At 47.9% G+C, this 16575-nt stretch overlaps 1 protein-coding gene across 1 annotated transcript in view; it reads right to left on the bottom strand.

The window, feature by feature from the left end:
• The window catches only part of CHD1 (chromodomain helicase DNA binding protein 1), a 1592763-nt gene that overhangs the window by 218238 nt on the left and 1357950 nt on the right, over positions 1-16575 (bottom strand). Inside the window, exon 33 of the mRNA XM_078675438.1 lies at positions 223-401. Within this exon, the coding sequence (XP_078531564.1) occupies positions 223-401 (179 nt within the window). The remainder of the gene's footprint in view (positions 1-222; positions 402-16575) is intronic.

Genomic DNA, 16575 nt, shown 5'->3' on the forward strand with positions numbered 1-16575 from the left:
TAACGTGGAAGAATGTTTTAAGTTAATTATTTATTGAATAAGATTGTATGCATGCTATCTGGAAGGACTTCATATTGTGCAATGACAATCATTTAGTATAGAGTGCGATACAGAAGTTACATAAATAAAAAAAGACACATTGCAAATTTATTTTAATTATGTCAAGTTTTGTTTTTAAAACCTATCACTTTTCTCAGAAAAATAAGACTTTATTGTACTTACTTTCTCCATTGTTTAATATGTTCAGGATTGGAGTACTCTTTTAGACATTCTGTTATGTGATCACCAATCTTAATCAGGCACTGCCGAGTGTGCTCAAGTTGTTCTCTCTCCGAGAGACCTTTCTCAGGTCGATCCAACTGTTTCAGTGCTGCCTTAACAGGCCTCATCCTCTCTTTACACTATGAAATTAACACAAAAAGACACATTTCAATGTAAGAAATACACATATGATCAATGTAAATTCTATTTTTGTTATGCTACATGCACAGGGATATGACAGGGATTTAAGGATGGGGAAAAAAGGGGACAGAACAAGTTTTTTTTTACATTTGGTAATATTCTTTCTGATGTATAGAATTACCTTAACTCTTGAATCTCCTCCAGGTCCCAGGTTGGATTCAGAAATATGAAGCTCTCCTGAACCGAAAGATGGTGCCTTGCCTCTAGGATCCACCCAGGTTAAACTGCAGAGCTATATAAGGTACTACTACAGAGCACTGAAGTCAGTACCCCAGTCCTTTTTCCACACCTGAAAGAAACTACAGGCTACCAGCCTAACTCTGGATCAGTATATGAAAATGTGTGTCCTGCAAGTCAACGGACACCACTAAGTCGGTCAGATCCAAAGCTGAAAGGATCAGTGCATGGGAAAGCCTCTTTAAGTTCTCCGTGAAAGGAAAGGTATTTAGAACACAAATGTCCAGAACATGAAACAAGAAATAACAGATACAGCATCCCTGCCCATTCTCATTCCCTGGAACAAATTCCACAGACCTGTTACTTAAAGTGAGAACCTCCTGCTGCAGAATGTGAGCACGGTAGTCTGTGATGAGAGCTATTATTATATCACTATTGCTCCTGAGGCGTGAGCCGGGAGCTGCTGCTAACCTTGCCCTATTGCTTCGTTTTGCACTTATTATCTGTCCAGGATTGTTGCTGCTAAATTGAATGAATTTTACTTTGAGTTTTACTAGTTTTTAAAAAAAATTAATAAATTGTGCTGCTGATCTGTATATTAACTTGGTCACTCAGAGAAGACAGACTACTATTTACTACTAAATTTCGAGGCCCAGAAGGGAGGGAAACGCGACTAGGCACTCACCCGGACGGCCGCAATTTTGAGTGGGCCAAGGTGAGCGCTCTAGTCTTTTCTCCTCCACAGACCTTCAAAAAGCGGGCTGGCGCGCCGAAGGCGCGCCAAAGGCAAGCCCGTCTGCGCCCATCCGCGCCAGGGTAGCGCTCAGCGCCAGCCACGCTGCCCTTTTTGGTGAAGGTAGGGTGCCCTCCTCAGAGATGGCTTTTCGGCATTACTCCAGGGATACCTTGCTCAATATAGGGGAACATTCTGCCGACAGGGGCATTCTTGCCTTTGCTGACTCTGCTCTTCCTTTGAGCGATTTCCTGGGTGGAAGCCTTCTCTCGTGCGGACTTCTTAATGTGAGGTCCCTGCCAAAACACTGTGTAGAAATCCAATTGCTAATTGAATCACATCAGCTTGATGTTTTATTTATGACAGAAACTTGGACTCGCCCTGATTGCGAGATTGAGCCTGGTTGGGCTTGCCCGCCAGACTACAAAATCCTTCATCTCCCTAGACCTAATGGAAGGGGGGGTGGGGTGGGGATTATTTACAGGGCCCCCTGGCTAGTCGGGACCATTGAGATGGACTCAGTTGTTGGTGTGGAACTACTGGGCCTGGCTATAAAGAATGCCTCGGGCCTTATTGCCACTGGAGTTATCTGCTATAGACCTCCTGGGGTTTTTACGGTTCTACAACAACAATCTCTGCTAACTACCTTTACGAACATGGCAGCCTCCCACAACAATCTGCTAATCTTAGGGGATTTTAATCTTTGGCCAAACGGTCCCTTAGATGTAGGGTTCCGTAATCTTCTCAACTCATGCGAGGATTTGGGCCTCGTTCAGCAGGTTGTGGGTGCTACTCACAAGGACGGTCATTGCCTTGACCTTCTCTTCTCTGTCCCTCATCTGCTGCATATGGGGAATACATTACCGTTGGTCTGGACTGATCATTTTTTAATTAAATTTTATGTTAGCGTCAATACTGGTCGAACTCGACTGGTGCGGCCCACTACCGATGTTCTGTGTAGGGACTGGAAGGCCCTTGCACGACTGCGTGGGTCTGACTCGGTGTTCATGGTCAAAGATTGCTTCTCCCCGGACAAGCAGGTCGACGAAAATTTTTACCGCGTTGTGCCTTAGGATTACCACAACGCTAGACTCCTTTGCCCTGCTAAAAAAAACTTAGGTGCAAAAGCAGAGCCTCGGCCCCTTGGTTTACTGACACCTTGAAATCCACCAAACTAGCTTGCAAACAGGCAGAGAGGAAATGGCGGCGGGGGTATAACGTTTCAGATAGGCTGCTTTGGAAGCTTAAATTGGCTGAGTATAAAACCCTGATCCATAACACCAAAGCAGAGTATTTTTGCTCTACGATTTGTAACGCCTCAAACAGCTCCAGGAGCATCTTTAATATTCTTAACAGCCTCACCAGCCCGGATTGCTCCAGGAATTCGATACCACCATCGCAGGAACTCTGTGAGAACCTGGCCAAGTTCTTCAGTGACAAAATCGAGGTCATTATCAATGATCTCCAAGTTCTCCCTGTGCCCAGCTGCTCCCAGGGATTGATGGACCGGACCTCGTTCAGCAGGGACACAGGCCCCTGTCGTCAGCCTGGGGAGCAACTATTAGGGTTCTCTACCTTAGGGGAGGAAGACTTTAGGAGGCTGGCGTGCGACATCTCTTTCAGCTCACCTTTGGACCAGGTCCCGCATAAGATCTGGAAGGAGTATGAGGTGGAATTATTCCCTGCTCTCCGCCTGATCTGCAATCAGTCTCTGACCAGCGGTACTGTGCCCACTCGTTGGAAACCAGCTTTGATATCCCCGCTGTTGAAAAAACCTTCGCTGGACCCAGAGTGCTCTAAGAATTATAGGCCAATTTCGTTGCTTCCTTTCCCCGCAAAGATTGTTGAACGTAGGGTCAGCTCTCTATTGTCCAAACATTTGGAGCAACACCAGCTGCTGGAGGATTTGCAATTCGGCTTTCGCCCTGCCCATGGGACTGAGACGTGCTGTAGAAACACGGGTTAACCCAAGAAGTCACTGGGACCTGGGCAGATAAGTGGTCCCAGATATACAACCAATTAATTCAAAATTGGAAATACATACAAAAGATATTTATAACAACATTGGTTTTAATCACAACGTGTAGCATTCACAATCATTGTAAAAATCAATACACCGTAAAACATATATAATGCCCCTGGAGGGTAGGATCAAGGAAAGGTAGTGATGGAGTAGTGAAAGTATGGGAATGACAGAAGGTTGGTCGTTAATACCCAAATACAACAAAGATACTTGAAAGTTAACACAATGGAAAACAAATTAATATTGGATTAGGTAATCATGCCTCAACACAAAATCACAAATGATAATTTAAAGAAGAGGCTGGACACAGAAAAGAATGTCGACGTTTCGACCCAGGTAGATGCAGGCTTGCTTTTTGCTAGAGGGTCTTCATCAGGACGGGGGGTGTGTGAAGAGTGGGGCAATCGATCTGCATGAGAAATTTAATAAATATTATTTATGGGTCACAAAATGATCCCAAAAATTACTAAAATCATTTGAGGAAGAGAGGGAAACACATTGATGTTATGTGAGGAATACAGACTGAGACGGCCTTGGTTACGGCCATGGATGAGCTTCAAATGCGTGCAGACAGGGGTCAGGCAACCGCTTTGATTTTGCTTGACCTGTCTGCCTCATTTGATACGGTAAACCATGAGATCCTCCTGCGCAGATTGCAGGAGGCTGGGGTGAGGGGCTGTGCCCTGCGATGGTTCTGCTCCTTTCTTGAAGACAGACAGCAGGCTGTGGCCCTCCCCCCTTTTCAATCTGCATTTTTCCCAGTACCACATGGTGTTCCTCAGGGCTCGGCTATTAGCCCTATTTTGTTTAATCTTTATTTAAAACCATTGATCTCCCTGATTAAGTTCTATAAGATCAATACGATTAATTATGCGGACGACACTCAACTGATCCTTTCCTTTGAGGGGGAGGATTCAATATCGGTTGAGGTTTTCCATGAGTGTTTGAGGGACGTGGCTGGCTGGCTACAGGTTAACTCCCTGCAATTCAACGCAGGTAAAACTGAATTGCTCTTCTATGCGGGGAGTAAGATTTCACACTCTCTCTCTGATAATCTCTGGCCCCCAGAATTTGCCACTAGGGTTTCTCCTGTTAAAACAGTGCGTAACCTAGGTGTTATGCTGGACAATAAGCTGTCTATGGAGGCTCAGGTTGCAAAAACGGTATCGTCCTGCTTCGCCCTGATTAGGTCCCTTCGCAAAATCATGCCATTTTTACCTCCCTCTGCCCGTGCCCTGGTGGCCAGATGTACAATTCTGAGTAGACTCGACTATTGCAATGCACTGTTGCTCGAGTCTCCCAGTTTTTTGCTTGATAGGCTTCAAAGAATTCAATCAGCGGCGGCCAGAATGGCCTTGGGGTGGCCCAGAAGAACATCAGCATCCGCGGCCCTGGCCGAACTCCATTGGCTCCCCCTTAGACAGAGAATACGATTTAAGTCTCTCTGCCTTGTTTTTAAGGCCCTCCATGGGCTTGGACCCAGAATGCTGCAAGCTAAATTTGCATGGTATACCCCCGCCAGAGCACTGCGCTCCTCGTCAGCACGCCTGGTGAGAGTCCCTAGATTTAAAAAAGTCAGGGCTGGGGGAAGATCTTTTGGGGTGGCTGCGGCCAAACTGTGGAACAGTCTACCTTGGGAGATTAGGCAACTGGATAAACTTCTCCCGTTTAGAAAATCCGTGAAAACTTGGCTGTTCCCTAGGGTTTGAGTTGGCTGTTTTTTGCTGTCCCCCCGGTCATGTCTTTGGAGCTCCAGCGCCAGGATGCCTGTAACGGCGACAGTGCGCTCTATAAGTTCTATAAATAAAATAAAGATAGAACAGTGAAGACGCAAATTGTGGGAGGGAAGGAGGCAGCATTGTTCGACAATCTGGAGGACACAACAGTCCATGGTGAGGCATTGTCAGAGTGACAAATATAAGGACACCCTTGCAGGTCAAAAATGGTCCATCAAAAGTGAATTAAAGTGGTTTTGTAGGTTGAGCCGGACAGAAAGAGGCGACCTTAGTGCTGCGCTTGACAGATTTTTGAACCTCTATGCTTTCTGTAGCTGTACAAAAATACCTTTCGGGCTACTGAGCATGCTGCAAGGCTGGTGATGCAGAAAAGGCAGTCCCAGGAATATCATATGAATTTGAGGTATTGCTGGCGAAACTGTCCGGTGGAGGGGGAAAGCCAGTCCCAAGGAGTGGGTCATGAAGTGGCTTTGCTTAAAAAACTACATGGCTGAATCAGCATTCTACTCGAAAAAGACAAGCTCCTTCAAAGGGAATGGCCATAATATTTGCCTGGATATCACCAGAGAGCCTTATAGAGCACACCCAGACATGGTGACAGATGGTAAAAAAAAAAGCCCATGGACTATGTCCAAGCCACAGCATAGGATTTGTTCAGTTACATCTTTCCTGTTGTGTTAAACATCTGCAAAATGGTCGCAAAGGTGGTTCAGTAGTTTACGAATGACCATTTGTGCCATTTACCACAACGAATGGGAATAAATGGCTAGAAGGCAAGTTAGTTCCTAAAGTGAAGGGCAAGGTCCCGGGACTCTACTTTCTCAAACCTTTTTGACTCACTGTCTGGGGAAACATAGGAGAAAGAGTGAAGGTTCCACCTAGAGGAAGAGGAAACCTCACAATAATAATTTTCAGAGAAGGATGAGCCATAAAAACTGTCGGGAGCCCTGGGGCTAAGCAATGGCGGTAGTTCATGGCAGGAGCATAAGCAGGTTTGTTTCATATGACTCGGATGCGGTCCATCAATGCCTTGTTGGAGGGGAGTAATGTCCCCATGACGGAGGAGACTGGCTGTATAATTTATGTTAGCAGTGTTCTCTGCCACAGACAATGGTAACACAAAGACTTCTTCAGTAAAATACCAGACAAAGAAAGGAATATGCTACTTAACAGTATGCATCTGTTCTTGGCATGTAGGGCTGCTGACATTCATATCTGTGCATAGATCGCCGCCTAGTGTTGGGTCCGGATGATTGCACTTTGTTGTCTTGGAAGAGTCTTCGAAGTATCACGAGATAGGTGACTCCTCCCCTGGACTACAGTGCGCATGGGCATCTTCTCCATCCTCAGATTGTTTTTCGCCATTGTGGCAGAGATGGAGATAGGAAAGTAAGAGATGGCCATGCCAGAGATAATGCTGCAGCTGCGACAGGCACTGGGGAGGAGGGCGGGTGATATGAATGTCAGCAGCCCTACATGCCAAGAAAAGATACATACTGGTAAGAAGCATATTCCGTTCGAGGCATGTGGGCTGCTGAATTCATAACTTTGCATAGATTGAATAGCAGTATCTCCTCTAGCGGTGGCTACCTGTGCAAGCTGCAGCAGTTTGGAAAAGAGTTCTGAGGACAGCCTGGCCTACAGCAGCTTGCTGTTTTGCTTGCACGTCTACACAGTAGTGTTTAGTGAAAGTGTGTATGGTGGACCATGTGGCTGCCTTACAGATGTCTTCAAGAGGAATATTACCTAGGAAAGCCATGGATGCCCCCATTTTCCGTGTAGAGTGTGCTCTAGGGGGGACAGTTAAAGTGCGTTTAGCTTTTAGATCACATATTTGAATGCATTTAACTATCCATCTGGCTATTCCTGATTTTGAAATAGGATTTCCTTTGTGTTGTGGTACAAAGGCAACAAATACTTGTTTTGTTTTTCTAAATGATTTAGTTCTGTCCACATAATAAAGTAGTGCTCTTTTTACATCTAGTATGTGTAGGGCTCTCTCAGCTACGGACGTTGGATTTTGAAAGAATACTGGCAGTTCAATAGCTTGATTGATATGGAAATTGGATACAACTTTAGGCATGAATTTGGGGTTGGTTCTAAGAACCACCTTGTTAGCATGTACCTGCATGAAAGGTTCTTGAATTGTTAGTGCTTGTAATTCGCTCACTCTTCTGAGTGAGGTAATGGCAACTAAGAATGCAACCTTCCACGTTAAGAATTGTAGTTCGCATCAGTGTAAAGGTTCGAAAGGAGGTCCCATGAGTCTGGTAAGCACTATATTTAGATTCCAGACTGGGGAAGGGGGGTGTCTTGGAGGGATCACCCTTTTCAAACCCTCCATGAAGGCTTTGATTGCTGGTACTCTAAACAGTGAAAGGTGTTGCCTGTTTTGAAGGTATACTGCTGTAGCAGCAAGGTGTAGTCATATAGAAGAGTATGCGAAGTTACTTCTTTGTAAATGCAGCAGGTAATATATAATGTTTTGTATGGAAGCGTCTAATGGGTTGATTTGGTTATTGTTGCAGTAAATAACAAATCTCTTCCATTTTGCTGCATAGCACGCTCGTGTGGTTGGTCGTCTTGCCTCCCTAATGATGTTCATGCAGTCCGGGGGCAAGTTAAGGTACCTGAACTCTAAGATCTCAGGAGCCAGATCGCTAGGTTCATCTGATTGGGATCTGGGTGTCTTATTTCTCCATGGTTCTGAGTTAGAAGATGGGGTGCAAGGCACAGTCTTTGATGAGGAACTACTGACAGTTCTAGGAACGTCGTGTACCATGGTTGTCTCGCCCATGTGGGAGCCACTAGGATCAGTGTGAGTGAGTGTTGCTGCAGTTTGCGTGCCACCAGCGGGATAAGCGGTGCTGGGGGAAAAGCGTACGCAAATCTGCCTGACCAGTTCATCCATATCGCATTGCCCAGTGACAACGGATGTGGGAACCTGGCGGCAAAGTACTGGCATTTGAAGTTTTCTTTTGTGGCAAACAGGGCTACCTCTGGGTGGCCACACTGTTCGAAGAATGGCTGGAGAACTCGGGGGTGAATCTCCCATTCGTGTATTTGTTGGTTGTGCCTGCTGAGCAGGTCGGCAATCTGATTGTCCTTCCCTGGAAGGTGTTCTGCGAGGAGAAAGATGTTTTTTGGAATCACCCACTTCCATATGCTCTGTGCCAGATGGGACAGCTGTGGAGAGTGCGTTACTCCCTGTTTCTGGATATAGTACATTGCGGTCATGTTGTCCGTCCGGATCAACACCGTCTTGCTGTACAAGTATTTCTGAAATGCTTTCAGGGCTAGGAATATCGCTAGCAACTCTAGTTGGTTGATATGCAGCTGTTTCTGTTTGTTTGTCCAGAGCCCTTGTACTGTGTATTGAAGGAGATGGGCTCCCCAGCCTGTCAGTGATGCGTCCGCTGTTAGTACTAGTTGTGGAACCGGCTCTTGGAACAGTCGCCCCATGGAAAGGTTTTGTGGGTTCCACCACTGCAGAGAGTTGTGAGTGCGACTGTCTACCAACACTAGGTCTTTTAGTTGTCCACGAGCCTGGTTCCATTGCCGTGCTAGGCATTCCTGTAATGGTCGCATTTGGAGTCTGGCATGGGGGACAATGAATATGCATGAGGCCATCATGCCTATGAGCTGCATGAAGACTTGAGCTGGCAGGGAATGTTGTGGCAGGAATTTGCGAATGAGTAGCTGCATGCTGGCTATCCTGAGTTTGGATATGCCTTTGCCACTGAGGTATTTATAGTGGCTCCCAGGTATTGCTGTATGTGGGAAGGTTGCAGATGATATTTTGTGTAGTTGATTGAAAAGCCTAGGCTGTGTAGGAACTGGATTGTTTGGGACATGTGTGCTGCACACTCTTGGTACGATTTTGCTTGTATTAGCCAATCGTCCAGGTAAGGCTACACATGGACGTGTTGCCTTCTGAGATGTGCCGCCACTGTCGCCAAGCATTTTGTAAACACTCTTGGAGCCGTGGTAACTGTGAGAAGTTGGCCTGATATGCAGTGCTCACTATTCTAGTGATCACTATGTATCAGTCCAGACAACCCTTATTGATGATTGGTTGTAAGTCAACCTGATAGACCAGCTGTCCTAGTAGCATGGATACGAGCAGTCTAAGGCTAAGACTCTAGAGGGCGTGTTAAGCCAGCTGTTTTACGATCACATTACCCCTTGAACACCAAGTGAAAGGACACCACACAAGTTATCAAAAATAAAGTATATTTATTTATAACAGGACTACCCTGGCTCTTTATGAGACAGGGAGCTAAGCACACAACAAAACTCTTAAAGAATTACTGAAAGTCGCACAATTTACACAAATGCCCGAGGGGCACGAAAAACCATATACACAAGAAGTGGAATGCGAAGTTACTAGCTGGTAAGTAATACTTTTCTAGACTGTAGAAACGCTAGGCCTACAATGCTGAACCCTGGGATTAGAAGCAGGAGGCCTAGGGACGCCGTGTGCAGAGTGGGAACTCTCACGCGTAATGCGGGAACAAGTCTATGGATACTAACAATCACAAAGTTACTGTTCTCGGGCGAACCCGACTAGGTGGGTCGAAAACAAGAGTGGATCCGAACACTTAGGGTGTTGGACTATGCTGGAGCACCGGAGTACTCAGTTTACCTAGCCAAGGGGCTGCAGCTGCATAGGGTTCAAGTTGCGTCGGAAACCCTCGTTGAAGAACCAGGAGCCTGAAGAAAGAAGTTGCTGGCAGGCGGCCAGTGAAGAAGTTCGTGGTGATCCAAGCCTGGATCAGGGAAGAAGAAGACCTGTAAGCAGAGGGGACCAAGTTCTGAATCACTAGACAAGTGATTTAGGTGGGCACCAGGATGGCACCGGACGAAGTCACCTCGACCAGGTGAGTGGGCGCTGCTGGGCTCTGCAGTCTCTCGGACCAGGAGGCTTTGTCGGCGACCAGGATGGAGGTGCGAGCTGTCCCACGAAGGTCTCTGCTGTTGACGTCGCTGGACCCAGGATTGGGGCAACAAGTCTTGGCAAATGCAAGCCCACGCGGTGGACTTAAAGGAATCTGGAGTGGACCAGGAGGGTCCAGGGTGCTCCTCTTTTGGAGGGGAGCAAGGGCTAGTCTGGAGCAACCAGACCAGCGGTGTTTGTCGTCGTGAAGCGTCGTAAGGGGGCCACTAGCCAACGGGCAAGTGACCTGGACAACGCGGTGAGCAGCAAAGAGCAGAAGGGCCCCACGCAGATCTCGTGGATGCAGGGGGGCTGAACTTCGGTGCTGGAGCTGCTCAGGGTCGGGGCTTCTCTTACCCCAAAGCACTCAGTCGAGGGTCACTCGGTGGTCGTGCTGGACAAGCGTCATGCAGTCTTCAAAGATGGCCGGTCCCTCGAGGTCTCGTCACACCCACGGATCACAGCTGGGCTGATGATGCAGGTTGAGGTCAGAGGTGCCAGGGAAGCCGGGTCTCGTCGTGCTGGGCAGTCTTGATCCGGAGGAGAGACTTACAGCAGACCGCGATGCTTTGTTGGTGCCTGCTGCTGCAGGGTGACTACTCCTTAGTCACAAGGGAGAAATCTTAGGAAGAGTCTTGAGTTCCTCTCGTAGAAAGTCGGTTCAGGATTCAAAGATTGATCTAATTTGGAAGGGGGCCAGTTCCTACCTTTATCCTGCAAAAAGGGGCTGGCACGCGACTAAGTCCTGCCCTATGGGTGGGACTAGGAGGGGGGGTGGTTACACCCCTCTCCTTTGGCGGGCTTTCCCCAGGTCAGGGGCTGGAGTGCCCCTGGAACTGGTTCAAGCCGGCCTATGCATAGTGAGCACCGGGGTGCCACTTGCAGTCACCTTCCTCTAAAGCCCTGCCTACCTAGGATACACAAAATCCTGTCTGGGACGGTGCTGGCACCGCCCCTGGCAGGAAACCCTTTGTCCTTGCCTCCTGGGCTGGGAGGACTCCCAGCAGCAGGAGGGCAGACTTGTGTCTCGGTGGCAGCATCCATCTTGTGGAGCTGAGGCTATGTCTGACTTTAACCGGGGTTACAGGTTACCAACATGTCGTGTCCCTCTAGAAGGGTGGAATGCTAACCCCGTCGCCAGAATTGGCGAGGGGTTAGTATTCCAATTCGTATGACACCTTACTCGACATGTTTTGATAATGTTATACCAAAGTTGGCATATGACCGCGAGGTACATAAAGCACTTAAGAGTATATGGTATAGCGTTATCATGGAACAGCTATTAGGACTTGGTTCCGCAAGCTGCAAACGGGCTCAGCTCATGCCAGAGCACCATTTCACATGATTCCATGCACTCTGCCTTCAGGATTGTTAAGGCCTGCCATAGGAGTGACTGATAGGAATATATGTGTCCATTTTAGGTTTAGATATAGGAATACTATATCTAAAGCAAAGGGTGTTTACACCACCTTGCCCCAGCTGTCAAGCAGCCAGTTGTGTCTGATTTAGTTAGTCAGCCCAGGGGTGGCATAATACATGCTGCCGCCCCTGGGAGACTTCTGGGTGCACCTCAGCCCTGGGTACAGGGACTTGGAGAGGGCCCAGTGCCAATTCAGTACCTGGGTACAATTTGGAGTAGAGAGAACAGCTAGGCTGTGGATCTGATTAGCAGGCCCACAGCCAGGGAAAGTCGTAAACCAGTGAAGCAAAAAGCAAAAATCTGGGTGATCATAGGATTGCAGACCCTACTCTCCTACAGTAACCCCGAAGGGCAAAACCTTGAATTGGTAGTGTTGCCCTTCTATTGTGAACCTGAGGTATTTTCTGTGGGCTGGATGGATGGATATGTGAAAGTACGCATCTTTGAGGTCCAGTGTTGCTAGGAAGTCTCCTTGCTGTAGCAACGGGAGCACTTGTTGTAGTGTGATCACTAATAAGTGGTTTGGCCCAGCTTTAAAAGCCAAGAAACTCACAGTGCGACAAGCCGAACGCGCCTGGCGTCGTGCCTACTGTCCACTAGCCAGGCAGCGCTATGTTTTAGTCCTGTCTGAATACAAACGAGACATTGTAGACGCAAAAAAAGACTATTACACTGGACGCATCCTGGCGGCAGAGAATCAGCCTCGAGAGATCTTCGCGATGGTACATGAGCTAGCGGCTTCCGACAGGACTCAGTCAAAAATCCCTCCCTCACAGATTTTATGCAACTCTCTTAACGAGTTTTTTGTAGAAAAAGTGGCCATCATTAAGGCAAATATTCCCCCCCCTTCACCTTCTTTCTGCGAGGGCTCTATTCCCATCAATAGCCAGTCCCTGGCCTATATTCCCCCCCTGACTTTGGACTCACTTCCCCCTCTTCTCAGACGGGTGAAATCTGGTTCCCCTGCTGATGTTTGCCCAGCTCACATATTAAGCCAGATCTTTTTAGACTGTCCCTCCCCCACCCTTACCCTGCTAAACAAATAATTTAACAGGGCACTGTTCCGCCTTCCTTCAAGGCCGCCACAATCATCCCGATACTGAAGAAACCCGGGGCGGATCCCGGCGTCCCGGCTAATTACCGACCAATCTCCCTTCTCCCTTTTTTGGGGAAGATTGCCGAGTCCCATATTACGCAGGTCTTAAGCTCCTTTATCGAGGATAGCAATTATCTCGCCCCCTGCCAAGCGGGCTTCCGCCCCCGTCATTCCACAGAGAAGGTGGTCATCTCAGTTCTGGACCGACTCAGGGAGGGATTGGACTCCAACGTACCCCAGGCCCTCGTTTTATTAGATCTGTCCGCCGCCTTTGACACGGTGGACCACTCCATCCTCTTACGCCGTGTCAGGTCTGCGGGCATCGAGGGCCCCCCTTTGGCCTGGTTGGAGTCCTTCCTGTCTGATCGCTCCCAGGCTGTTCATCTGGCAGAATTTGCTGCCCCTTCTCGTGAAATTACGTGCGGGGTCCCTCAGGGCTCTTCCCTCTCCCCTTTACTTTTTAATTTATACATTTTCCCTCTCATTTTTGCTTTACAGCATATGGAGGTCGCGGTGTACAACTATGCCGACGACCTCCAACTTATTTTTGATTTATCCCCGGCCTCGCCAGGTCAAACCAGCTTCCAGTCCGTGATGTTATTTATCCGTGATTGGATGAACACAAACCATCTCAAATTAAATCCGGACAAAACGGAGCTGGTTCTGATGGGCGGGGTCGCAAATCCATGGTCACCTCTTTTTTGGCCCCCATCTTTAGGTACCCCCCCTATACCTTCCCCTTCAGTCAAAACGCTGGGCATTACTCTTAATCACCAACTCACTCTCCACTCACATATTAGTTCAGTTGTTTCTTCTTGTTTTTTCTCCCTACGGACTATTAGGAAAATTTCCCGTTTCTTTTCTGTTTCCGCCCTCAAACTGATCGTCATGGCCATGGTATTGTCAAAAATGGACTATGGGAACATCGTTTTCAATGGTGCCCCCGCATATGCCCTTCATCGTCTTCAGCTGGTCCAGAACCAGGCGGCCCGCCTGGTTTATGGCCTGGCTAAGTCGCACCATTCCTCCCCCCTTTTAAAAAACCTTCACTGGCTCCCTATTAAGCAACGGGCACTGTTTAAATTAGGATGTCTCACATTTCAAGCCCGAGCGGGCACTGCCCCGGCATTTATCAACTCTGCCGTTACAAACTATTGCCCGCCGAGAGCCCTTCGTTCCTCTTCTCTGGGCTTGCTAGTAGTACCACACTTTAAGAAGAAAAGAGTTGGTGGTCAGAAATTTTCAGTTCTGGCCCCCACCTTTTGGAACGCCCTTCCCCCTTCAATAAGACTCCTATCGTCCTATATGGAATACCGTAGGGCCTTAAAAACCCTTTTGTTCCAGCAAGCGTTCACTGGTTAGCCGTGTCACCCTGTTTGCTTGTTTTTACCACTGTAGCTCCCAGCGCCAAGAAACTGTTTTAGTATATGAGCGCTTTATAAATGTTTTTAAATTCAAATTAAATTCAAATCATGTGGAAGTGCTCCGATAGTATATATTGATTTAGGGGTCTGAGGTCCAATATTGGTCTGAGGGAACCGTCCTTCTTTGGAATAATGAAGTATAGGGAGTATACTCCTGTCCCTTGTTGGTGGAAAGGGACTTGCTCTATGGCCCCCTTTTCCAGCATGCATTTCACCTCTTGTTGTAGTAGGGTGATGACGATGTCTGGGTGGTATGTTTGGTGGCGTAGAAGTCAGTTCTAGGCAATAACCAGACTGGATATGTTCTTTTACCCACCTGTCCGTGGTAATTGCGTGCCAGACAGGTAGGAACTGTTGTATTCTACCTCCGAACGGTGTTAAGTGGTCTGGAGGCAGCGTAATGAAGTCACTGTTTAGAGGCGGTGGAGGCACTGGTGTTATTGCCTCCACGCCCTCTTCCCTTATTACTGTTACCTCTGTAACCTCCCCTGGTTGTGTTCTTGTTGAAGGAACCCTGTGTGTTACTTTTGAATGAGGCTGATGTTTGTGAAGCATTCCCTCGTGTATTTGCTCTGTATGAGGAGCGTCGAAAGGAGCCCCTATGCTGCAGAAACTGCAATGCACCCATAGATTTTGCGGTTTCTGTGTCCTTTTTCATTTTGTCCAGAATGGTGTCGACAGTAGGGCCAAATAGACAATCCTGATTGACAGGTTGGTTAAGAATGGTGGACTGCATCTCATTTTTAAAACCGGAAATACGCAGCCATGCATGTCTGCGTAGCAGGACGCTAGTATTAATTGACCTAGCTGCGGTGTCTGCAGCGTCAAGCGCACATTTGATGGAGGCGTTTGATATGAATTTTCCTTCTTGGATGAGATCATTGGCTTGTGCTTTAAAAGGCTCTGGTAGGTGTTGCATAAGGCTTTCGAGCTGATCATATTGTGCTCTGTCATAACGAGCCAGTAGAGCTTGTGTATTAACAATCCTCCATGAGTTGGAGGCTTGTGCAGCTACCCGTTTGCCTGATGCCTCTAGAATTTTTGACTCTTTGTCAGGGGGAGATGCTTCCCCTGTTGTCTGAGAGTTGGCTCTTTTTCGTGCCTTAGCAACTACCAGTGAGTCTAGTGGCAACTGGCCCTTGATGTAGGTAGGGTCTGAGGGAGCTGGCCTATACTTTTTTTCTATTCTGGGATTGATTACCCGTGCCCTGGCTGTTTCCTTAAATATGTCAGGTGCGTGTTTTAGAACTCCCTTCAACATGGGAAGCGTTTTGACACTCTTTTCTGCAGTAGTGAATGTGTCAAACAGGAAGTCTTCTTCCACAGGGTCACTATGCATGTCCACATTGTGGAATTGTGCTGCCCTGTCTATGAGTTGGTTGAAGACTACTGTGTCATCTGTAGGTGACGGCTTAGTAGGATATGTGGGTACATCAGGGATGAGATGGGTGTCATAAGGGTCTGTTGGTTCTTCCCAAGGTTCCTCTTGGTCAGGATCTTGTGGGAAAGCATATTGAGGCTGTGGCTCATACCCTGCGTCCCCCTCATTGTCCCCGTGGTGAGAAGGTGAGGTAGGGGCAAAAGGTGTGGTAGGCATGATAGGTTGAAAAGGGCTGAAGGGTCTTGAGGGAGAAGTCCCAAAGTCCTTTTTCTTCAGTGGGATAGGTGAATTAGGTTCAAAGTCCAAAGGTCTCTTTTTCCTGTGCAGGATGGTAACTTTACCAGTGTCTGGATTAATGTATATTTTAGCTTGGTCGTCTGATGGATCTGGGTGGAATAGTTCTTCCTCTACAGTCCTGGGTTTAGTGTTAGACTTTTTGGGGTCGGTAACACTTGGTTTTTCGACGACTTTCGGAGTTTTGTTGGACTTTTTCGGCTCGGGCCCCGATGTAGGCTCAACGAGTGGTTTCGGGTCGACCGGAACTTTCGGGTCGACACGTTTTTTGTGCTCCGTCGGCTTTTTAGGAGTGTCTTTCACCGAGTCGATGTTCTTTCTTGGATCAACTGGTGTTTTTGGAGCCGTAGGCTTTTCCGGCTTCGATACTGGTTTCGGTACGACACCGGTTGCCGGCTCGACGGTTTTCGGAACAGCAGGCTAGTTCGGGTCGACGACCTTCTTCGGTTCGGCGCCCTTTGGCTGTGTGCCTTTGTTCGGGTCGACCAGTTTTTTGGGGTCGACGGTTCTTGGCTAAACGGCCTTTGTGGGGTCGACAGTCTTCTTTGGCTCGACGCTCTTTGGCTGTGCGGCCTTTTTTGGATCGACGCCCTTCGGGTCGGTGACCTTCTTTGGCTCTGGAACCTTCTTCGGGACGATGGTACTGGGCACTGGGCTTTCTGAAGGTTTCAGTTTCGGAGCCGAGCCGGAAGGCGGGGCTGGCAAAAGTCTTTTATGATCTTGGCTAAGGCCTTTTGGCGATGCCTCGACCGGAGCCCTTGGTAAAGGGTAAATTGGTGTCGGGGGTAGTGTACTCACGATTTGCCCCAACGAGATTTTATCATCAGAGTAGTCCTCGACGGTGACGATTTCTAGGTCCGAGTCTTGGGCGTCCTGTAGATCCTGGTCATCAT

Source organism: Lissotriton helveticus, chromosome 2_1 (genome assembly GCF_964261635.1).
Source record: "Lissotriton helveticus chromosome 2_1, aLisHel1.1, whole genome shotgun sequence".
Taxonomy (NCBI): domain Eukaryota; kingdom Metazoa; phylum Chordata; class Amphibia; order Caudata; family Salamandridae; genus Lissotriton; species Lissotriton helveticus.